Here is a 25,954-nt window from a genome sequence, read left to right as displayed (position 1 = left end):
GGACCTCAACTATTCATTTAGTCCAGCCCCATACTTGGTCCTGCTCATGGACATGCAAACCTAGAACATCTCTGACAGGTGTTTGTCTAACCTGTTCTTAAAAACCTGTAGTGATGGGAATTCCACCGCCTCCCTGGAAGCCTACTCCAGAGATTAACTATCCTTATAATTACAAAGTTTTTCCTAATACTGACCCTAAATCTCCCTTGTTGCAGATTAAGCCAATTACTTCTTGTCCTACCTTCTGTATACATGGAGAACAATTGATCGCCATCCTCTTTTTACCAGCCCTTAACATATTTGAACATGGACACATAATATTCATAAAGGTGAAAGAGATATCACCCCCATTTGACACACATTCCACATTATATTTGCATGATAGAGCAAGCACAATGATCTAATACACTGGGATATTTTCTAGTTGTTCGTATGGGATGAGCTATGGAAGACAGACAACAACATAGTGAGCCGCTTTCAGCCCTAGGACTGTAAGGCTGAACCCAGACAGCATGCTGATGCTTGCAGTCCCTAAGCTTTAATGGATTGGCTAGCAAGCCTGGCAGCAGTCCAGTCATTGCCCTGGGAAGGAATGGACAGCCAGGTCAAGGGCCTGGATAGGGCACTATCTTCTGTGAGCATCTAGCAGCATGTGCTGAGAGGAGTGAATGCTGCATCTTTCACATGCTGACACAAGAAACGCTGTGCAGCATGCTCCCACAATTCTCTCTGAATGCTTCAGTGCACCTCTATTCTTTTGCAACATCTCCACACTTCCAGCACTCCTCCCATGAGTCAGTTTTTGCCTAATGATTTGGGGTGATCTGGATAGCAATAATACGCGCAATAGAGAGGGAAGAGTAGTCCCTAACGGACTAATCCCCCACTCTTTCACAGTCAAAACTCACACTGAAGTCCTGGTGACAATGGAAGTTTTGCCAGTAGATTCAGCACTGTAATGGTAGTAAATGTGAGCCATCTATAAAACTTGCCTGCAACTTGCAGTAGCCAACTTAATTAAGATGGCTGTTCAATGAGTAGTAGTGGGTGATAAAGAGCAAGCTATCAGGATATATTAAAAACAAAAGAGAATAACATGAAAACTGTAATGCCATTATCTAAATCACTAGCTTGTCCTCCTCCTTGAACAACCTAGTATCACTATCAAAAGACATGTTTTCATTTTTTGCTCGAGATCCCCTATGTCAAGAACCAAACTAGTGCTGGGTCCATAATCTTGGGACCATAAAAGCAACTTGGACCCACTCCTTCTACAGTGCTGAGACACTACTCAGAATCTGGGCCACAATCTTCAAAGAACCATAAAATTGTAGCTTTTAAGGATAGAATGGATGTTACGGGTCACTTAGTTCATATCTTTGAATTATAGCAGTATAGTTTCTACACCACTCTAATAGGTCATTAGATTTATTGTCGAGAAGTTATTGGATATGGATATAGATAATGAGAGCATTTGGATGCACACATGCTCAATGGAGAGGCAAAAGCTGTGCATTCCTTTATCCTTAATGCTGCTGACTGAATGATATAACATCCCATTTGATGAATATTGGATTTTATTAGGGCTTAACAAACTTAACTAGGAATCTGGCCTGTGGAAAAGACTGCAGGAAAAGTACATTGTGTACTTACAATCTGAATCATAAAAGAAGAGTGAACAGATAAAGTTAAATTCATTTCTTCCTTACAGAAGCAGGTACAATTCCCATTCGTTTAAATAAGAGTTGTGCTTACTTCTGCAAGGGCTGAATTTGTTATATGCTATATGGGGAAACTTTACTGAAAGTATCATTTTAAAAAAAGACTGAAGAACTCGCTCAATTTGCTTTGTACTGTAGATTCAAATTTGGTATTTGAGCAGAATAGGAATAATAGGATATAGACTATGTCTCTGTGTGTACACATATGTACACAGGGTTTGATTCACACATGCCAGTGCAAAGGATGTAAGTGCAACTTTCACTCCTCTCTGCCAGCAAGAGTCACTACACCAAGAGGGGATTCACTCCTGTATAAAGAAAAGCTGTGTTTATACCATCAGCATCCCCTTAAGGTACTTCCAGGAGAAAGCTCCTTTAACTTACCAGTGGGCTTCTATAGAAGGCCCTCTATTACAGGTTTCCTAGGAAGGTCACTGAATCAGCACGTTCCCCAGGATGTCATGGCCATAACCCTACCTAGCCAATATTACTCACTGGCACTGGATAATGTATATAAGTCTCAAGTTTGAAAAGATACCACAGGTCTTTAATCTAGTCCCAAGGATCACACAACTCTCTCTTCCGAGTGAAGGACTGAGAAAATGCTAAATGTCTTAATAAAGCACATGTAATAGATTCTGTAGCTGGAGGATATTTATACAAAGACTATAAGGAATTTAAACACTCTTGTCTTTATTCAACACAAATTTTAAAGACATAAAGATAGAAAACATTATGCAGAAAAATATATGCTACTCAACATATCAGGCATCCTAGCTCCCTAGGGAAACACGCATGTAAAAACAAGTAGTAAAAAGATTTTTTTGGTGGCATGGTTTAGGAAGGAGATAATTCTAGTTGGTAGAGGCAAGGATGTTAATTCAATCTTAACATCTACAACAAATATACCACTAGTGCCCTCTGATGTCTGGCTATGCCTGCAACATCACCACTTCATGAAAAATAGCTAATGAGTTTAACCTTCCCAGTAATAGAATTTTCCCTGCATACTATAGATGCCAAGTGTGCCTTGCATGAACCTTCTTGATAACAAAAGCCACAAAATAATACATTGTTCTGGAAAAACTATGGGTGCTAGACATCAATAAGGCATATAAAGCAGAGGAGTGGCATGGGACAAGTCTATAGGAGACAGCAAACTAAATTAATCATTACAAAATTCTAAACAGACTCCACTGGGATTTCACCAATTAGTTCCTACCCTAAAGGTCATGACTGATGATGGCAAAAGAATCAGGAACACGGGCTATGAGACTACCCAGACATAGTGAAATACTGGCTAGAAATCTGCTCCCTCCTTCCTCTGCCTGCAAAAACCTTAAAGCCTTTGCATAAGTTCCCAGATCTCACATATTCCCAGATCTTACATATTCTATAGGCAAATGAATAATGGTGGCAACGATTATAGCCAAACTCACAAATGTCAGACGCTACAAATTAAAAAAACCTATATGCAGAATGGTTCATACCAATGACAGTCATCTCATCACTCGTGACAAACTAGGCAAATGAAGGAAAATCTAGGAGTCCTTGTTAGATTACATAAACTCAATTCTAGAAAGCACTTCCAAAACCAAACACCAAAACACATACCAAGGCACCTATTATAGCTATGCTAGTGGCTAAAAGTTCATGCTGTTGCATGGGTGTAATTCATAAAGTCATGTATGTAAAACAGCCAAAAATGGCTGAGAACTTATAAACTGGACTCTAACAGACCAGGAATCCAAGTGATAATTGAACCTAGTAATATTCTAAACAAAAAGAGCTGTCAGTTTGTAACTGTTTCCATCACTACACAGACTACATTCTAGGCCTCACAGTGATGTTTGGGTTTATTGTGTATGCTAGTTGTTTTGGGGGGAATGTAGGGGAATTGTACTGAGAGATTTGTGTTGATTGGTGCAAGTTGGCAGTTGGGCCAAGTAAGCCACCATGTATGAAGTCGCCCTCATACAACCAATGAAACCGTTGCATGCAAATTAGCTGTAGAGTAAGGGCAGTGGTTGATTGAGTTACCTCTGATATCACAACGGTCTAGGACTCTTGGCATGGCATAGATATATGCTTTACTGTAGCTGTACACCACACAGATATAATTCATACAGTCAAAATGGCTGAGAATGCAAAAACTGGACAGTAACAGATTGCAAAACCCAGTGATGATTGAACCTGGTGATATCCTGAACAAAAAGAGCCCTTAACCATGCTTATAGCTGTTTCCATCACTTCCTAATTACTTTATAGACATAATAGGCTTCAGAGAGACACTCAGAGTGACAATCCTGGAATCTTATCATATATGTGAGGACACTCCAGTCCAATTCCAGCCCACTAAATACCCACCTGCATACCCATATATAAACCTACACCACATAAGTTCAGTGCTTGACATCAGTACACCACAAACACACCTGGGTACATGCTCATATGCTAATCCTAAACTGGAACAATTCTGATTTTATCATTTTGACGTGTTTATTAGCTCATGCATGTCAATATATTTGCTGACAAAATATTATGCCAAGTGCCTATTATATCATCAACCTACCTGTATAAACTACCCATCCAATTACTATGCAAACACCCAGCAAGGAAAAACTGAAATAAAGAGACTGAAAAAAAATCCTTTAATCTTTTTCCACAATCTTCTGTTCAGGCAGTAGGTTTCACTGGTACGCACACATGCTATTGGGGGTTTTAAAAGTACAGAAGAAAGAATGTGGCAAGAATGACATATGGTGTTAAACAGAATAGATAAGGCTAACTCGGAAAGTTCTTGTGCAGTCTTAGCCAGAAGGTTGGTGGTTGTGATGCGATGCCTCATTTGGTTGTAAAGATGAAGTTAAAGGCTGGAGAAATGGAAATGTAAGGTCTCTCTTAGAGACCCAGAGAAACTCTGAAGAATGAAGAAGAAATTCCAGTTTCTGAATCAATTAATATCCAGGTAGGTTATGTTCCTGTTAACTCTTTGGAAATTGGACATACATGCTGGGATCCAGATTTCAACACTCATGCTCACTTTGAGTTGTAGTTTACTCCATGAGTAGTCAACTAGGTAAGTAGCAACTGGCCATCTAACATAGCGAACGCCAATGAAAATGGGGTAAGATCTAAGGCTAAAATAAGGAAAGAACAAATTAAAAATTACTTAGACAAATTAGATGTTTTCAAGTTGGCAGGGCTGGATGAAATACTTCCTAGAATACTCAAGGAGCTGACTGCAAAGATATCTAAGCCATTAGCGATTATCTTCAAAAACTCATGGGAGAGATTCCAGAGAACTGGAAGAGTGCAAATATAGTGCCAATCTCTATAAAGGGGAATAAGGACAACCCAGGGAATTATAGACTAGTCACCTTAACTTCAACCTGGAAAGATAATGGTGCAAATAATCAAGCAATCAATTTGCAAACACCTAGAAGATAACAAGGTGATAAGTCAATATTGATTTGTCAAGAACAAATTGTGTCAAATCAACCTCATAGCTTTCTTTGACAGGGTAACAAGCCTTGTGGAATGGGGTAAACGGTAGATTTGGTATACCTTGACTTTAGTAAGGCTTTTGATACTGTCTGTGACGGAGTACCAGCCCCCTCCTGGCCTAGAGAGGGTTAACAATTCATTGCAGGCTGAGGAGGCCACACTCCTCTACCTCTGCTGGGCATACTCAGCCTGGAAGTCATGTATAAAAGGAAGCAATCCAGCTCAGTCTGGGCTGGCTGCTGAAGAGGAAGGACACAGATTGCCCCCTCTCTCCAGGGAGCTGCTGCAGACTTTGGCCCCAGACTTAGGTCACACTGAGCTCCAGGAGGACTCTAGGTTGATGGACAAAGCTGGAGAATGGACCGAGCCGCTAGGAACGGTACCAGCTGAGGATCCTGGAGAATCGTGGACATCGCCACAGGAAGCAGGACAGGAAGTACCCCGGAGTTGGGATGACGCTACAGTGGGAGGATCAGAGAACCAGTCAGTGTGTTTCAGGAGGATCCCCACTGATTCAGTGGCGTGTAATCCCACAACTGTCAGGGCCCTGAGCTGGAGCTCAGAGGAGCAGGGAGGGCCCCAGCATCCCTACCCAGGGCACTGCACATATCTAGGCATGCCACTACCCCATATGCCAATAGACCACCTTATCCACTGAGATGGGCCGCTCTAGTGACTGCAGCTACCAGCTGGGCTACCCTGAATGAAAGGGCCACTTTGGTGACCCTGGTCACCATCTGAGATAGTCCGGGGCTGGGAATAGGAGACCCAATCGGTGGCTCTACAGCTTTTCCTAGGCTCTCCCAGCTCACGTGATCTGATGCCCATAACGGGGCATACCAGCCCCGCAACACTGTCTCACATGATCTTCTCATAAACAAACTACGGAAATGCAACCTATGTGGAATTACTATAAAGTAGGTACATAACTGGTTGGAAAACCATTCCCAGAGAGTAATCATCAGTGGTTCACAGTCAAGCTGGAAGGGCATATTAAGTGGGGTCCCGCAGAGATCGGTTCTTGGTCTGATTCTGTTCAATATCTTCATCAATGATTCAGATAATGGCATAGGGAGTATACCTGTATAGTTTGTGGATGATACCAAGCTGGGAGGTTTTGCAAATGCTTTGGAGGATAGGATTAAAATTCAGCATGATCTGGACAAACTGGAGACCTGGTCTGAAGTAAACAGGATGAAATTCAGTAAGGACAAATGCATGGTATTCCACTTAGGAAAGAACAATCAATTGCTCACATACAAAATGGGAAATGACTGCCTACGCAGAAGTACTGCGGGAAGGGATCTGGAGGTTACAGTGGATCACAGGCTAAATGAGTCAACAGTGTAACACTGTTGCAAAAAAAGCAAACATGATTCTGGGACCTATTAGCAGGAGTGTTGTAAGCAAGACACGAGAAGTAATTCTTCCAGCCTACTCCATGATGATAAGGCCTCAACTGGCGTATTATGTCCAGTTCAGAAAAGATGTGGACAAATTAGAGAAAGTCCAGAGGAGAGCAACAAAAATGATTAAAGGTCTAGAAAACATGCCCTCTGAGGAAAGATTGAAAAAATTGGGCTTGTTTAGTCTGGAGAAGAGAAGACTGAGGAGGAACATAACAGTTTTCAAATACATAAAAGGTTGTTACAAAGAGGAGAGTGAAAAAGTATTCTCCTTAACCTCTGAGAATCGGACAAGAAGCCATGGGCTTAAATTGCAGCAAGGGAGGTTTCGGTTGGACATTAGGAAAAGCTTTCTAACTGTCAGGGTAGTTAAGCATTGGAACAAATTGCCTAGGGAGATTGTGGAATCACAGTCATTGATGGTTTTTAAAAACAAGTTTGTCAAACACCTGTCAGGAACAGTCTAGTTACTAAGGGCTGGTTCACACTTACCGCGCGATTCGGGGGCAGTCGACGGGAGTTAGGCAAACTACGCAGAGTAGTTTATGTAACTCATGTCAATTGCTCTGCTTCCCTTCTGCGCACTGTTTACATTGTGCGCTGTTCCCATCGGCTCAGCGCTACGCTCCTTGAGGGGGGGGACTTATTCAGTCGACTTCCTGCTCGATTGAGCGGGTCTCGCTGACCGCACAATTGATCAAGAAAGATCAATATGGCGGCGGCGAATTTGCCTATGTAACCCTGCCTTGAGTGCAGGGGACTGAACTAGATGACCTCTCAAAGTCCTTTCCAGTCCTACACTTCTGTTATTCTATAAATAGGACTACTTATGGAGTAAGATACTTCTCTACATGAGTAAGAGTGTCAGAATCTAGTCCTGTGTGTGTGTGTATGTATGTATGTAATTATATATATATATATACACGCATAAAATGCTAAGAATTTGTCTGGCTTGCAGTCTAGAAAACACCAGTATTATTTTAACATGTGAACTGTAAAGAATTATTATTCTGCAATCACTGCAAACAGCTTTGTCCTCTTCATATGCTATACTTGCAGCAGTAGCAGCAGAGATATTTCTCTTTAAATGGATTTGCTGACCCAGTGAAAAGCCCCAATGTGACAAACATGCTTGTGATGGTCACTGAAACACAATGCTAATGTTCCAGAAGGACTTGGGACAAAGAAAAAAAATAACACAAAACCAAAAATCTGCTGGGCTCTGCAAATCCTACCAGTGTGGGTACGGCACAGTGGCAACGAGGACGAGTCAACTTGTTTAGTGCAATATACTCTAGCTGCAGAATGCCCATGCCAAGACGTAGATCTTCATTCTTGGGGCAACAGCCCTCTTCCTCCATGACTGAAAGCACAGGGGCTACCAGCCAAAGGTTAAGCATTGGGGGTGGAGGAAGTTTGTCTAGACCCCGAGGTGTCTATGTGGGTATTGTCCCCACTGGAGGTGTGAGCAGCCTAGGGACCCGCGTGTCCCGTAGAGCTCTAGGCATCAGCAGTGTCTTCTTACAAGGCCTGCGCAGCTCCTGTTCAACTGTGCCATTAGCCAGTGGGCTGGAAAAGGGAAGGGGCCTATCCTATGAGAGCCTGAATGGGTGCCTGGTGGAGTACATAGAGAAAGTGAGAGCTCTAGAACAGGTCAATCAAGAGCTGGAAGAACACATCAGAGTCTACCTGGAAAAGAAGTCCTCCAATGTCAGCAGCTGGGAAGCACTGAGAGAGAACTGGGAGACTATCTACCATCAAGTGAGTACAATGAAAAAGATTAATGAATCATTAGCAAATCCCTAGCAGTGGATTTTGATGCTGATGATAAATGCAGCTTGATTCCAATGCACAGTACCCTAGATGGAGGATTTCAAATCTATCTTCATCATAATTAGTATTATCATTTCACAGTGTATTGTGGAAAATGCTTATTAAATAGGAGAGCAGCCCCAGGCATTATGTGCACGGAGGTGATGGAAATGCACCCTCTGGTGCTATAGTCTGGCTTGATTAAAGGAAGAGTTTTCTCTTAGTTGTGGTTCTTACAATGGGAGCAGAATTATTAAAAGAAAAACTAAGATTGAATGAGTTTATCCACCAACTTGATATCATTATAATCCTGTTCTTTAATTAGTGATTCAGATTTCAGTTTTCTCTTGTTTAACCACATTTGCAAAAGCTCTATTTAGTTGAAAGTACTAATTACATACCCAGGACCAGTTGGTTCCCTCCTGGACATTCCCCCCTGTCCCTTTGCTGCTCCCCCTTCTCCACATACCGAGTCTTTCATACACAAGTTAGGCAGCACATTCTGCACAGGGTTTGAAAAGAAAAATATTTAGCACCTGACTGTAAAATGATGACCATGTTTGTCTAGTGGACAAAGAATAAAAAAACCTGGTAAGTCAACACAAACCTGCAAATAATACTTTTTGCAAGGCTAATGAATGGTCAAAGTAAAAACCGCAGGTATCTGAATCTTAATATTTCACTGTTGCAATGTGCACAAAGCATACACTTTCATCTGAGGATCTCAAAACACTTTAGAAATATTTATTAGCTAAGGCTCACAACACATTTGAAGTAGGATGGTTTCTGGCTGGGCAAAGTGAGGCACACATAAGACTAAGTAACTTGCTTTGGGCAGGCAATGGATCAGTGGCAGAGTCAAAAATAGAACCCAAATGTTCTGAATTATAGTCCTGTTCTTTAGCGAGCAGGCCTTACTGTGTCTCGCTGGAGAATCCATCCCTTTATCAGAATATAGCAAAACAAAGAGTAAGAGGAAAAGACGCTGTTTCACTGTGGCCCAGTGGATGTTGTACCCAACTGGGAGCCAATAAACCTGGGATCAATTTCAAGCTCTGCCATTCATCACTTATGTACTCTTTGGTAAATCACTGAGTATCTGTGCCTCAGTTTCCCCAGCTAGTGATAATTATGCTCTCCATTTTTGTAAAGATTTGAGATCTATAGATGATAAAAAATGAATATTACTATTATATTCAGATTCAGAGAAAGAATAGGAACAGTGTAGGAAAGTATCCGTTTTCTTTGACCGTGAGTACCATACCCCAGTAAACAGGGTACACTAACTCTTCCCTAATATAAGAGACTGGAAGGATAAATGTCTGAGTCATTTTGCCCCTTCAGCATTGTACAGAGGTGGACGTGATAAAATTACTGTGTATGTTCCTACAAGTGCTTTGGGGGGGGGGTCAACTTTTCAAAGCATCTGTTTTTTGTCTGCCAACAATGCATGTGTGCATGCACATGCACCCATGTTGGTATATACAACCTACACATTTGTACACAAACTAGATAACTGCATACACAAATACTGTACCTGTTTTGAAAGTGCATGTGTAATACACTGGCTTAACAAGTATGACCATGTCTTCCGCTAGTGGTTGCTACTGACTGATGACTAATGGAGTTACTCCTTTAACTCAAGTGGCAAGGATAAATGATGATTACACTTTCTCTGCTAGATTGAAGAGCCCATTATTAAATATTTGTTCCTTATGTAGGTACTTATAGACTGTAATCAAGTCACCCCTTAACTTTCTCTTTGAAGCTAAATATATTGAGTTCTTTGAGTCTATCACTATCATATCAGGCATGTTTTCTATTCCAGTCATTCTTGTGGCTCTTGTCTGAACCCTCTCCAATTTATCATTTTTCTTGAATTGTGGGCACCAGAATTATACACAGTATTATAGTATTCCAGTATACCAGTACCAAATATAGAGGAAAAATAACCCTTACTCCTCCTTGAGATTCCCTCATGTATGTATCCCAGATTGCATTAGCAGTTTTGGCCACAGCATCACACTGGAAGCTCATTTTCACTTAATTATCTGCCAGGACCCTAAATCTCTTTCAGAGTCAGTGCTTCTTGATATGTAAAGGAGGAAGAAAACATACCTTCCTTGGTTGAATAATTATTGAATGTTTAGGGCCAGAGAACATTTTAGAAGAGAGAGATTCTTTGGCTTTACCCTCTAGAAAATAATTGACTAAATGTAATGCTGAAAGCTGCGATTCATTAAAGGATCGGTCCTGTATTTCTTCCATACTTAATACTCCCATTTGAATGGATATGGACAATAGCGGACTGCCACTGTACTGAGACTGATTGCAAATGAAGGGATCCATAGAAAAACTCCAGTGATCTTCCAAAATCACAGAATCATATAATCTCCACTGAAATCACAATAGTGATGAAATTGGCCCAACACATTTTTTTCATTTCTGTTATTGTGTATTTCTATTATTTGAACTGTACTATTTGCCATCTGATAGACAAAATAAGCTCCCCCACCCCTTTTTCATACCCCGCCCCCTAATTGAATAGTCATGGAGACTTAGGCCTGGTCTACACTTACCTGGAAATTCGGCGGCAGTTGATGGGGAGTTATGCAAGCTGCACAGAGTAGTTTCCGTAACTCCCATCGACTTCGTAATTCTTCTTCTATGCGGCGTCTTCACTGTGCTGCGCCGACGGGAAATGCATTCCCGTTGATGCAGCTCTACGCCACTTGAGGGTGTGATTTTAACGCACCGACTTCCAGATCGATTGAGCAGGTCTTCACTGACTGCTCAATCGATCCAGATGGATTGATTTGACGGCAGCAAATTTGCCACTGTCAGTGAAGACATACCCTTAACTAACCTCTCATCCTCTATAAACTTACTAAAATTATTTCAAGCACTCTCTTTTCTCAGGTGCTATATTTCTCTGAGGAGCATTTATCATTACAAATAACTTTCTATTTTGGGGAAGAGACATTTAATTAGAATTTTAAACCTCTTTTGCACTTTACATAAGCAGATTGGGAAGGGAACTGGAAGGAAGACGGTGAGAAGGATAAAATACATTCCTTTCAACAAGGTTTTCTCAATTCACTTAGTTTCTGTAGAAATCCTTCCATCTGCTTCAATAAAAAACAGTTGTACAGGCTGATAATTAATACAGTGAATTGGATGGTAGCTTCAAATCATTCTGATCCGTGTCTTCTGGTTAAACAACAGGCATAGGTCACTGATGGAGGTACAATACCAGACCTAATGGATTATTGGGCTGATCGGACAAAATAGGTCTCTGTGTTTTTTATTTTTTTAAACATTTCCTTTCTTAACTGTCCTCTTTGCTTTTCCTTTCAAAATCTGTTCATCTTCTAGACTCTTTGAAGAAAGTAGCTAGTTGTACTGGTGACTCCCCCTCTAAAAGCTCTTGAAATTGTCATTCATATAAACAGAGTGAAGGCATCCATCACCTGTTAGAGAGACCTTCTCTCAGTTTCAGAGTTTGTAGCTTCTTTAGCTCAGTCATGTTCCTCTGACTAGGAATACAAATATATCCTCAAATGTAGACACCTTACACACCAGAATATTTCAAAAAGGGTATTCACACTAGTGAAAACTTGGATGTATTTTGAAAACAAATCCATTTTTTCATTTTATTTTTGTAATTTTACTGGATAGTACTCTGTCATTTATGTTTAAATTATTCTTCTCTTTGACAGTTTCCATTTACTCTTCCTACCTGCCCTTTTAATGGAATCATAATGGTGAATTTTTGCTACCACAGTCATTTCCATGGTAACTGATTTTGATGTATTTTAAAAAAGAATTTTGATTTCTGATCTAACAGCAGGAGGACTCTAGCAGATTAGTGCCACAGTTAATAGGTTAATAGTTTTTGGACTGAATAAGTTCTGGGTTTTCAAGTTTGTCCTAATATTTAATTTTTCTTTAAATTACAGGAACATGACACATTAGACAGATTTTTGCATAATACCTCAGAACGCATAAGAACTAAGTAATGCAGCATGCCACAACTTTGTTACTTAGCATATGTACATTTTTTCCCAATGGCCATTTAATAGTGAATTCTACTGCATAACTAATTGGAACAATTTGACAGTCTTTAATGTGTTAAATGGGTATGTATGAGTAGGATCCTTACTGATATAGTGCTCCATGACACTTGGAAAACTTAGTGCTTTATTTTTCTGATTTCCTGTACATAAGTGCCCAGTGTAAAAGTCAAATATCATTACGATCTCCATTTACTCTTCTTGTTTTTTTAAAAGGAAAAGAAAAAAGCACAAAGTGCTTAAGAGGAATAACTGTAAAACTAATTGGTCCATTTAAACTCAAATGTTGCATTTCAAACAAATAAAATACAGAATGTGCTTCTGTGACAATCCCTCAAGCCAAGTTTCCCTTCTGTTTTAATACTGGATGCCTCTGAGTTTTGCCTACATGGCACACAACTACAGAAAAGGATATTAATTTGAACAACAGAAGATTCCCAGTTAAGAAGCGTTAGAACCCCAATATAACACCCATATCCCCACTGACTTTCATGGCAGTTAGATTGGTTCCAGAGTGTCTGATCTTTGTAAGCACTCCACATGCAGAACTCCCATTAACATCAGTAGGAGTTCTGTATACTGAATGTTAATAGGATTGGGCCTCAAATCACATTAATCAGTATAAAAAATATTTTTAAAAGGTCAGTACATAAATTAACACTACCGTAGGTCAACAGCTAATACAGATTTTCCATTGCATCACCTGGTACATATACTACTTAAGGATACAGATCGCTTTCAAAAAATGCAACCCCTCCAATGTATCATGTGAACCACTGCATGTCATATAGTGCTACCCAGATAAAACTGTCACATTAAATAGACAGTTTCCCTCCAGGCTTTTAATGAGCCACCAACTGCACTTCCCTTAAAAGGGAAAGTCATTGAGAGTGTTATACTAACCTCGAATCAGTAAGTAAAAATAATGTATTTTTTGCTGCTTTTGAATTCCCCTGCACCTGAGGGCCCCTCCGTCTTTCCAAGGGAAAAGTTCTTCTTCCAGCACAGTTACTTACTCTGTTAGCAGCAGCATCTGCTGCTGTTGCTTGTCCTAATAGCATTAGATACTGCCCCCAGAGCTGCAGGGAAGAGAGGGAGAAATCTATTTCTCTCCTTCCCTGCAAGGCTCTGGTGGAATGTAGGCAAGTAGGGAAACATCCTGACTGTCCAAAATTGGTTTCTAGTGGCTAACATGCACATTTAGTGGGATCCCTGATGGATTCCCTTTCTGCACCCCTCCTTCAGTTTACAGTGCCCTCTTTCCTCCCTTACTGGCATCTTTAATCCTCCTCTGCCCCTCAGAGACTAATCTACTTTATGTGCCTGCAGTAGCACAAGCTCCTCTTCCAGCTGCATGGCCGTCCTTTTCCTTAGTTCTTGATAGCTTTCTCTTTTAGCTATAGCCACTCTATTCACAGTTCTGCCTACCTTGCAGCTATCTCTAGAGCTGTGCAGTAGGAAGCAGAACCAGAAGTTGTCTTCCTTATTTAAGCAGGGGAGGGAGCGGAAGCATAGAGGGTGCTACTGAGCAGCAGGAAGAGACTTTGCTAATAGTCCTCAGACTGCCAGAGGACATCACTGAAGCTCAAGAATTAGCAAAAAAGGAATTGGATATTTTTATGGATAATGAGAACACAGAAAGCGAACATAGTTAATGATAGCAAACATTTTGGAAAATGCATTAAACCTCATGCTTCAGGGCTTACGCCAATCTCTAACTATGAGTAATCAGGAAATTATCAATCATCTTGTGAGAATTCTGCCCCCAGGGACCAGTGTAGTATAATTTACAATATGCGTTATCAGAAGTGGAGGGTGTACCTCTCTTGGAAGCATCAGGTAATGGCCACTGCCAGAGACAGGATGCTAGATGAACCAATGGGCTGATCCACTGTGGCGAATCATATTTCCTATGAACATTGGGAGAAGAAATTAAAAACTAAATTAATACATGTCTATGACTTCACAATAAAACTAAGGAACATTGCACTTCAGCATTAGTCTAAGAATTAAAAGCATATTCAAAAGGTATATTACAGATTCATCATAAATATGAATATAGAAATATATTCTGTGATTCAAAATGATTATTAATACTACTATTTTGTACTTTTATAGCACTTTCTATTCTATGATCTTAAAATGCACTACAAACATTAAAGAATTAAGGTTCACAGCACTCCTGTTTGGCAGAGAAATACTATTCTCATTTTACAAACAGAGGAAGCAATATCTAAATGACGTTACTTGCTCCCCCATGAGCCTTGTCATTTTAAATAAACAGAGATAAGGATATTTCCTAAATTGCTGCATCACTCACTGTAATCAGTGTAGCATGATGAGGATTACAGATTGCAAAAATGATCATTTATTAGTATTAATTTTTGTATTCAACTCCTGATGCTAGTAGATTGAAATTGAACAAAAAGTCACTAGATGGAAGTCTTTCATCATTTCTTGTTAGTCTATAAAAGAGTAACCCTTTTATACTCTTTCCACAGCTAATGTAAATGTGAGAGATGATTTTTCAGGGTTTCAAGTTTCTCCATAGGTTATCCATATACATTTCTTCTTCTCAGCTCTATCTAGTTTTTAACAGTATGGGTCTGGTTTTGAGAGATGCTGAAAGACACAGCTCTCATTTACTTCAGTTGGAGTTGTGAGTGTTCAACATCTCTGAATCAGATGCTACAGATGTTCCTATTAGTGATAAACGCAAACCACAAAATTCAGGTCTGAATCCAGAATTAGAAACCCTTTGGATTCAAAGTTTGAACACTAGCAAAGTGCAAGAGAGCCTGGATCCAGAGGTTAAAGGCATCTCTATTTCCCATCTGTAGGCCATGTAACAAAGTTAGCCTAAGTGTCTCAGTAAAACTGAGATAGTACTACTGCTAATGTTTGTTGTTATTGTTATTATTGTTATTATTAATAATACAGATAAAGTGCCATATGTAACTTAATTGAAACCAATGGGCTATACCAAGGATCAATTTGTCCTAGTGAAGATATATCAAGGCAGCCAGCTGAAAATCACCAATTACTCCCCTCTTTGGCTTCCATTGTAAATTAGACTATTTTACCCACACATCAGGACCCAATTTCATTTTGAATTGAACAGATTACAGTACAACTACATAATAGTATTTGAGGTGAATAATAAAAAGACCATTATTCAGGTTTGTTTCCACTATTCAGGGTACATTATTAGTGTAGATACATTTATTTTTAATTATTCATTTCTAGACAGGCAGACTTCCTGAGAGGATTGAGAGGCAGCAGCCCATTGATATTTTACATCATATACAAAGCTGAAGCTCTCTGCTGTACTACATCCATGAGAGCCAATAAAGATTCTACTCTAACCAAAACTAAAAGCACAGGACAATCCTTTTTTTTTTTTTTTTCTGGCACAGGAGGCTAATTGGCCTAGCTGACAGTATGGATCCAAACCCATTTCTACTGAAGTAAATGGCAAATGCTCAGAGCATCATACATCAGGAACATGCACTAAGTCAGTAGCCATTATGGGCCTTATCCAAAGTCCACTGAAAACTATGGGAGTGTTTCCATTGACTACAATTTTGGATCAGGCCCTTTAAGAGGAACTCTTGTAAAAAGAAAAAAGCAGTGATGCTATTATTGATGGGAACAGGTTTGACACGACAGCTGATTCAGAACTGCATTTCTGGTAAAATACTAGTGCTTCCTTTATTATTGTTTTTGGATGAATTAGATACATATGAGAGCAAGAAACTTAAGTCATTGTGTTAGGTTCCCCACACAGACCTGCAGCTGCTCCTCACTCCTGACCTGCATGCAATAGCATATCTATTTTAGTGCTGATCCAACTTCTGTTGAAGTCAGTGGAAAGACTTAGATCAGCCTCTTCCTAAGAGCAGACTGACACCGAGGCCACACAATGAAGTGGCTTTTTCATGTGCTCAAACATTCTTTAGGGACTTGGGCCCAGATTATCAAAAGTATTTAGGCTTCTAAATTCCACTGAAATCAATGGGAGTTAGATGCCTACATACCTTTGAGGATCAGGGTCTAGGTTAAGACAACCAAGCTTATTTCATTTGTGGACTCTGCAGAGTTTGAACCCATGTTGAGGTGGATAATTAAAGCAAAATGATTAGATATTTCAGATCATATTTTGCTTTTGTTTGCACGTTTGCAACCCCACTGAAGTTTTGCCTCACTGCCATTGAAATCAATGGGATTGCATGGATATAACTGTGGGCAGAATTTGATCTATTGAATTTAGTCAATGCTGCTAAACAAAAGTGGACACTTTTTGGTTTATGCTCGTCAGGGTGGCAAGGAAGAAGGTGAAAATTGTAAATAGGGTCAGAGCCTTAATTTTGCATTTTCTGGGCCACATTCACACCTGACACAAGCAGGTGCAATTTCACAGGAGACAAAGGAGTTGCACCTTCTTACACCATGTTTCAATTTGACTCCTTAAGTTTTGGTGATTAATAGAAAATAGTAACACACTTGCAATGGCTAGTTTGATTAATTCAGTCATGTTTTGGCTGTGCAATGCACATGATTTCCTCAAATTTATTCCTTTTTCTAAAATATTTGACAAATTATTTTAACCATATAGCTGAGATGAGTGAGAAAAAAAATTGGTTTCTGCAAAAATCTGTGTATGCAACATTGCAATGAAAATTTGATCTCAGGGGCGTCTGCAGAAAGCAAAGCAAAGGACTCCCGTAAGGCAAAACTTAATTCATTTAAAATTAGAGAAAAATGTTTTGCAGTATTCTTCCATGTCTTATGGCTACCATCAAAATTCAAATGTAATTAAAACGTAGTCCAAAATTCTTAAAATGAAAACCAAAACCCCAAAGCATTATAGTACATGACAGAGTAGGTGTCCCAGAAAGGGAGAAATTCCAGCTATTCCCAAAGGTGCAGCACTAGTGGTGAGGAACAAGCTAGACTGAGGCAGAACAAAGTATTTTTTAATATTCTTGAGAATGATACCTGCCAGTTCACTTAGGACTAACTGTGCCTCTCTTGCTCATTTTGAGTAATTTCTTGCTATACATTGAGGCTACATGCAGAGTAAGGTACCCAGGTTTGCCTTGCGTGAGTCAGTGTGGAAGAACTGAGCTCTTTGGTGGAATTCACAACTCTTTTTAGTTGCAAACATGTAAGTGTTTTTATTCACAAAGAATATTTGCGGAAAGCAAAATATTATGATTAAAAGCCCAAAGAAGGATTGTGTACTGCAATTACTCTCATAGCCAGTTTGAAAAACTCTTTTCTGTCACAAAGTAGTTTTGTCCAACAGTCATAGATGTTCATGGCTAGATGATGTTAAAAGAAAAAAGACTCCTGTTTATGACACCTATGCCACACAAATAGGGAACTGAAACATTATTATGAGATTTAGGCAGTCACATGGCATGAATAGCAAATGCTCACTGGGTGAAATTCATTGCTGTGCAAAGGGCTCTGTACAAGATCCCTGTACCAGTTAAGTTCTACTTATGCTTTCTGCATAGGATTTAAATGGGACTTAAGTTATGCATAGGTCTTGTTCTGGGCCCTCTGAACAGCAGTTAATTTCACCATGGTGACCAGTTTGCAAATGAGAAGCTACAATTTGTTTTCACAACTAGTTGTTGAACAATTGTGAATAATGAAGAAATTAAGAAAAATTGCATCCTGTTTGTGGATAATTTGTGAGCAAACAGGTGCTACATTCATGGAGTAATCTGAGCAGTCCTAGGCCAATGGTTAAATTACTTTCAGAATCTAAAATTAAACGTTTTCTTAAAATACACACATATTTAATAGACTTAATTGCTCTAACTCTGTGTCATTATTCTAGGTGGGTGATGCAGTCCTTGAAAATGCTCGTCTTATGTTACAGATGGAAAATATTCAAGCCTGTGCTGAAGATTTTAAAGACAGGTAGCTTTCCTGTGGAAACAGTATGGGTTAATTCCTTGAAGAAACATATACTTACCATACTGAATATGAAAACTGAATGTTCATATTAGAGAGAGAGTGTGTACTAGTTAAAGTAAGGATCTGACTCACTTTATGACCTTGGACACCCTGCAACCTTATCTCAATCTTGTGTGTATCTAAATTAAGGTTGTAATGAGCTTTGATATCCTCAGATGACAGGTGATTTGAGAGCAACACAATATTATTATTATTTTGAAACAGTGAGACTTAAAATCTTTCCAGTAGTCAGAAATTTACTGGCAAAGTTATTTCTGGGCTTTCATTGATATAAAGACCGAGGGCTCTTGTTAAAGGGACACTGTTAATTCAAATATGGCTCAAAATTTAAAATTTTATAAAAACAAGCTTTTATAAAATCCAGTCCCATGGAAATGTTTTTATGATTTCTTTAAAACATCTAATGAAACAAGATGTTTTTAAACAAAAAAGCATTCTGCTGCAGTGTCTCAAATGCAAACATTGTAGCGCAATGTGCCGCTGTGCAATTCCTATATACAAAAATTAAACTGACTCTACTGATTTTCATTGTCCATGTGGAGAGCAATGAGAAAAGTAAAAGAAGAGCATAGTGACAAATTGTACTTTTAAAAATTCTTGTAGTTTTCAAAATCTAAGTTACCTTATCATTGGTAGATGTTTGTTTACAGTATGTGATTATAAGTTGATAGTGTCCTTTTGAATTGCACTAATACTAATACATATTAGGTCTGATTCTTCTAACCCTAATTGATATTAGATCTGGTCACACAAGTAAGGGTTTGCAAGTTTGGAACTTTATTCTCCAGATGTATTTCACTCTAGTTATCTTCAACCTTCTATGATTTTGATCTCTCTCTGAATTCCTCTCTCTTTTAGTTAAATTTAATAATATCAAAATATACATTGTGTTCTTGGCCTTCTCTTTAACATTTCTTTCAGAAAGACAAAGGTTTGAACTGCTAATACTACTCTTTAAATGCTATCTGTCAAATTCATAACCTAAGTGATAAAACTAAATTGCTAACTGACTTTCACCAGCAATTTAAATAACAAAATATTTTGTGGTGTATTTCATTGAATCAGAGCAATGAATATCAAAATCTCTACTAGCTCTCACTGGGGTCATCCACCTGTTTCCCAAGCTGTTGAACTCCAGGCAAACAAGGCAGAGGAGTGTAGAAATTGTTTATGAAGCTGGCTCTCTTCACACCTGTATCAGTGAGTCCAGCTGCCCAAATTGGCTGGGTACAGTGCTGCAGCATCCCAGAACTGACAATCTGTGCGTTGAACAAGAGACTTTTCATATGACCAAGCCAATGTAATAGCCACCATTTAGACTGAAAAATTACAGTGAGAAATGAACAACTTACAGTAATACAGACAAACAAAACAATATATAATATCCCATTGAGCTCATAGGGGAAAAACAGGTGCATTTTACAACCAAGCATTTTGCTTTAATAGCCTTTTTTTTTTCCCCTGGAAAAACAATTGTTCAACCCACACAGCCTCAACCAAATGAGCAGTTGCCACCTAATGATCTACATTTTCATTATAAAGTAATGACCAAATTAGAGATGCTTGCAGGAGCATTGTGATATTTTTAAAAGAGAAATAATAGGAATAAAAGGCAGTTTATGTGCAGAAGGCCAGTGCTGGTGATAAGGTACTTTAAAGTCCAAAGTCAATGGCAAACTTCCCCATTTACTTCAGCATGATTGGGATTTGACCTTAAAGGTGGATTATATCCCAAGAAACACAAACCAAGCCTTTCCCCAATATATTTATTATTAAACAAGTAATAGTAATACTTGGAGTTCAGAGAGTGTTTTTCATCCTTAGTTCTCTCAACATCTTACAAAGGGGGGTACACATTACTATCCCCATTTTATAGATGGGGAAACAGAGAGACAGAAAGGAAAAGCCACCCAAGAACACTTAGTATGAGACTGTTAGATCCAGGAAAAGAACACAGGTCTCCCAATTCCCATTCCAAAACTCTTCCCAATAAACAATGCTGTCTCACAGACTGCTAATTTGTGCCCTGTCATAATTTGCATTTTAATAAAGCAAGGCATGATGACTGACCTGACAATGGTTTTAGAGCGTTTGAAGAAATGGTGTGGGTGAAGGATATCTTCTATGCCTATCTGGTACACACCAGAAATTAACATGATGGTGTGACATTTTGGGGACTACCTAGGCCAGTAAGGGGTCCTGTCCCCACCTCCCCTGTAACTTTGCGGGCCTTTGTGCTATGCAGCTGTGGTTCAAATCCCTGACATGAGTAGCTAGCCCACAAGCATATGGTTGCACCCTGACTCTCACCTTTGCCGGCTGACACTGACAGCCTTTCCAGTCCTAAATCTCCCCAATATGCCCTCCCAAGTATGTCACAAAGGCATTTTTTTCTTTATCTTCTGTTGCCATTGGAATTTGCCAATAGCCACTAGCTAAATCAATAGTAGAGTAAATAGTAAAAACTTGCTGACCTGAATGCCGTTAAGTAATCTTCAATTCTAGGTAAGCTATAGGCATCTTTATAGGTGATTTGCTTCAACTTTCAATAAATCTACCTACATAAAACTACAGTCTCGTCTTTTTTTTTTTTTTTTTTTTTAACTAGCCTAACTGGTGCAGACCATGGATTATGACTCTCTTGTATTACGTTAGCTTCCAACATCTCTTTTATCATTTCCTTCACCGACTGACACAAGTCTAGAGCAATTGGTTGAAATCTCTCCCTAACTGGAGGATGTGTCTCTATGGGTATAGTGTGCTGTATCTGAGTAGCACATCCAAACGAGGTTGCAAGAAAGCTTTTTCATGTTCCTTAATTAATCGTACCAATCTATCTGCTCTGCAGATACTGAAGGTATTCCAAAAATCTATTTCCTTCATCCATTTGTATGAATTTATCCCACTATCCTGAACTGCTGCCTATAGATGATCTATCTGGTCCAGGATTCCTCATTCCCAACTTGTTTCTCAGGGACAAAGATATCCTCCCAATATATATGTATCAGATACCCAATAACCTGATTTCTATATAATGTCATAGGTTTAGCCCCCATAATTCAGAGTCATAACGAGTACTAATCCTTTTCCCAGTGTTACAACATTTTTGCAACTCTTGTAGGATTCCCTTATTTACCTCAACAAGGTAAAGCAATATAATCCTGACCCAGTCGATCCACTTTTGTTTTACAAAATTAAAATGATTTCTGTATTTGGGTGCAGCTTGATGGGACGCATCTCTTTTAGTCTCACTTTCCCAATATTGATTATCAAAAGTTTGATAATTTCTTATTGTCTAATGGTATTCTGCCAGATTTTCTTTTTTGACTGGGGAGCTGCTCCTGATCCCGTACCTGCAGCAGCTCCTTATAACAATGTTGCAGTAGATTCCTACCTATGACCATTGGTGGTAAGCAATCACCGTTGACATCACTAACAAAAATATCCTGATTGGGATATTTAGTACTCTCAATTTGAATTTCAGCTTCATGAGGCCAACACATAGGATAGCCAAACCATTTCCTACTACCAACTTCACTCTGTTCTTAGCAGTCAACAATCTTGAGTCCAATGTTTCATGAAATGTTGGCTCTGTAATGTAACTTGCGACCCGGTATCCAGCAAGGCCCACATTTCTATCTCATTAATCTTAAACAAACAGACAGGCATCTTCCTACAGCAGTAACCTGCTCTCCAATGTTGTTCAGGTCTATTCTCTTGTCCCTTCGAGATTCGACCCCTGATCCGAAACTTTCTGTTTAAGGCCAAAGCATTAGTATTCTTAGCCATGCATCTCCTTTCTATATGTCCCACCTCACCACATCTTCTGCAAATAGGATTACAATCACAATCAATGTTCTATGATCCATTTCAACGCCCTGTAGCCTGTTTGTATTCTCTAGGTGCCAAGACTTCCTGCTTCAAATCCAGTCTCAGCAGTATAGAGTGAAATTCAACCTATCTCCTTCTGAATTTTCTCCAAAGAGTATCTTCCATTCCAGAATTACAATCCTCTGACTTCTGGCCAGCCTGCAATGCACACTGACTAGCATTTTCAGACTGTAAGGCAACAGCATATTTGCATCCATGCTGTGGATACACCGTAACTGCCCTGACTGGTCCTTTACCTCTCATAAATTTTATAGCCTCTCCTTAAAGTCTTGGAAGAAAGTTTCTGGAGTCCGTCTTAACAGTAACCTTAATTCCCTATGTAACATATCATCATGTAACCCCTCAATGAATTTGTCTTTCAGCATGTTATCAGTATCTTGGTCTTCATGAGAGTCTAACTTTTCTTTTGTGTGTAAAACCTCCAGTAATCTCAATGTGTACTCTCTTAGACTTTCTGTTGGAGTTTGCACCCAGGGGAAGAACCTCTGTTTCAGTTCTGACAAGGTACGAGTGTCAAACATACAACCTAATCTCCCGAATATCTGTTCTACAATTCCTTTTTCATTTTCCAGCCATGTACTCACTTTCCCTTTTAGCTGTACCCTATAATTGTCCAGTCAGAATCTCCGTTTTCTCAATGTAATCTAAACATTGACTGAAGTATTGTTCTAAATTCTCCAAATGAAACAGTATTATTCTCATAACTTTCTCTAGAAAACGTAGACAATCAAGGTGCTCCAAAGAAATATGGGATGGTTAGTGGTGTCGGTGCGAGTGACTATTGGGCCCCACCACCAGTCATCCTTTCTCCGGAGTTATCCCCTGACTGACTTATGTTATTTTAAGATGGTTATTCTCTTGTTTTGGACTCTTCCTATTCTGTTTGTGACACCTATTTGCAGTGACCTGGGCTAGGCGAGGCTAACTGTGAGGAGGTGCAGAGGCAAACCAAGACAAATGGGATAATTTAAAATTTTTAGAAATGTATAAGGGAAAACCCAAAAATTGTACCAGGGGCATAAATAATATAGATTACTAAATTATTAATGCGTTAACCTTTGCAAGCATGTATACACTACTGTTCCTTAATTTACGTAGTTAATACCAAATGCATCGTTATTAACAAGAACAAAAGAAATTACTCAACAATATACTGGGTCACTTCAGAAAAGAATCAACTTTTCCTCTCCTTGGTTGTAAGTCCAACTCCATTCTAGCTGTCCTTTGCTTCACTTCGGCTTGTGGTGTTCCTTAGATTCAATGTTCCCGTGGCTGTACCTCTTCACCAAGTTTATCCACAAGCATGGTTTCTTCACCTAGTAGCTCTTACTTTGCCATTAGGCACCTTCCAATTGTATTTCTTCAATAAATGTTCAAACAGTCATTCTTTCTGTTCATTTACTTTAGGTCTTTTGTGGTTGAGCTTCTCATTTACTGTTCTCAGAATCTATTTTCATTTAACAACTTTTTGATCAAATTCCCTTTTTCACCAATTATATTTCCTTTCAGTTTTTTCCCCTTGATAGTCACTCTCCAGTATCTCTGTAGATTTTATTTCCTTCTTCTTCCCTTCTCTAATAGTATCTGCTAACATACACAGTTCTATTATTTCTGTTTCACCTGATCTGAAACTTTTCCTATTTTCCTTCTCATTCCCTTCAACTAAAAGAAGAACAGGAGAATAAGAATATCACCTCATCTCCTACCCCAGCTCTGGTTTATCCACTTACTCAGCACCTAGATTCTTCTCCTTCCCTGACAGCTTTTTTTCCAATTGCCTTTCCTTCCCAGTCCTCTGAGCCCCTCCCCAGGTTCAAGCTACTCTCACATTGGCTGTTCCCTTCCAGGACAGCATTCCAGGCTGCTGCATCACAGCTGCAGGCCTTAATAGTACCACAATAACTCAAAACTACAGGTGGTGCTGAGGCCAGGGTTACTACAGTATAATTTACAAAATGAAAGTTTTCTCAGTTGTGCTCACTATGTTTTTCTCTGCAGATATGAAAATGAGCAGCCATTCAGGAAGGCAGTGGAAGATGAAATTAATTCCCTATATAAAGTGATTGATGATGCTAATTTAACTAAAATGGATCTGCAGTGTCAGATAGAAAGCATGAAAGAAGAATTAGGTCTGCTGTCAAAGAATCATGAAGAAGTAAGTCAAGACTGGGGGCAATGCATAGGTAATGTGTATCTGTTTAAGTCAGGTCAATATGACATTAACCAGAAGTGAAAAAACTAATCCTGTCAAGCATAAATGGTAGTCTCTCTCTGCAAATTGTTCTTACTTCTCTCTTTTGTTAGCTTACAGCATTCCTATCTTTCAAGTCGTAATTAAATTTATCCACACACAACTTTCAACACTTTTGACATCTGATAAATATAACATAACCGAGATATCTTCACTCCATTTCACACTCAACATACAAGATGATTTATGAGGCTGGACTTTCAGTAGGTGTAAATCCCTAGGACTCTAAGGCCTGATGCTCCTCTCACTCACACCAATGTAAATAAAAACTAATTCCACAGAGAAGAGAATCTGGCCCCACAGAATCTTTAAACCATCAAACTTCTGAAAGAACACTTAACATTAAATGTGCCATACTTAGCAAGCCACTGCATTCCCGAGACTCTTTATTTCTCCTTCTGAGCGACAAATCACTGAAGCAAGTCAAAATGACATGAGAAAATAGTCTGAGTACCCAAGGGCCCAAATTTGCAATCCTTATTCACTGATTTAAGCAGGAATTGCATTAGGGAGGATTAGTCACACCAGTAAAGGCTTCAGCATCTGACCCCAACTAAGCACCCTCAGTAACAGAGAACAAGATTGCAGTGTTACCACAAGACCCATTTAAGGACAGTGCACAGTTATGCTGCCCCAGGAACAGAACAGGGAGCAAACTGTGACTCAAGAGAGACAGAATTCAGTACCTGCTTTTCTCTTGCTCCACTGGATTAAGAGAGACCAACCCTATACCTAGCTATAGATTGCTTCTCCACCCACACTGGCTTAGGTGGGCCAAGCCAAGACTCCACCCACTCCCTGTCTCCATCTGCCTCCTCCCCATCCATGTGTGTGGTGGGAAGGGAAGGGAGTCATGGCTCTACAGCAACTTGTTCTCCCTCTGTACACAGAATGGTATTGTGGGTATGCTATGCAGCGGAGTAAGGGTATGATATATGCTCCATTATTTATCAGTGCAGGCACATAAGACAGTTCAGAATTGAATCCAGAATAAGAACTTGATCTTCACATGGAAATGCCATCACAGGAAACTGCTGAACAGAATGATAACATTAAAGGGTTGCATTTTCAAAGGGGCCACCACCCAGCCTCCATTTTTGCATGTACATCTTTACATACCCTTGCCCACACATATTTTCAGCGTTATCATCACTTGTAGGTGATATTGTTTACAGTCCAATTCTCAGGCTCCCTTACACTGTTCTAGCAGTGTATGGAAATGGTACATGCAAATGGGATGGTGTAGAAAGGCCTACAAGTGCAAATCTCATTTGTTTTTGTGCCCATAAACTTATGGGCCCA

At 39.4% G+C, this 25,954-nt stretch overlaps 1 protein-coding gene and 1 long non-coding RNA gene across 2 annotated transcripts in view; one reads left to right on the top strand and one right to left on the bottom strand.

The window, feature by feature from the left end:
- Positions 1-25,954, bottom strand: part of LOC137162196 (uncharacterized) — a 95,801-nt gene that overhangs the window by 56,393 nt on the left and 13,454 nt on the right. The window contains exon 2 of the long non-coding RNA XR_010922321.1: positions 14,341-14,429. This is a non-coding gene — a long non-coding RNA (uncharacterized lncRNA). The remainder of the gene's footprint in view (positions 1-14,340; positions 14,430-25,954) is intronic.
- Positions 7,913-25,954, top strand: part of BFSP2 (beaded filament structural protein 2) — a 36,997-nt gene continuing 18,955 nt past the window's right edge. The window contains exons 1-3 of the mRNA XM_067561761.1: positions 7,913-8,395; positions 18,371-18,453; positions 24,400-24,556. Coding sequence (XP_067417862.1) covers positions 7,940-8,395; positions 18,371-18,453; positions 24,400-24,556 — 696 coding nt within the window. The 5' untranslated portion in view covers positions 7,913-7,939. The remainder of the gene's footprint in view (positions 8,396-18,370; positions 18,454-24,399; positions 24,557-25,954) is intronic.

Source organism: Emydura macquarii, unplaced genomic scaffold (assembly GCF_026122565.2).
Source record: "Emydura macquarii macquarii isolate MOO-44397 ecotype Brisbane River unplaced genomic scaffold, CSIRO-AGI_Emac_v2 contig_2422, whole genome shotgun sequence".
In the NCBI taxonomy this organism is placed as follows: Eukaryota; Metazoa; Chordata; order Testudines; family Chelidae; genus Emydura; species Emydura macquarii.
The sequence above is the reverse complement of the archived record's forward strand: the minus strand, read 5'-3'. Positions and strand labels throughout refer to the sequence as shown.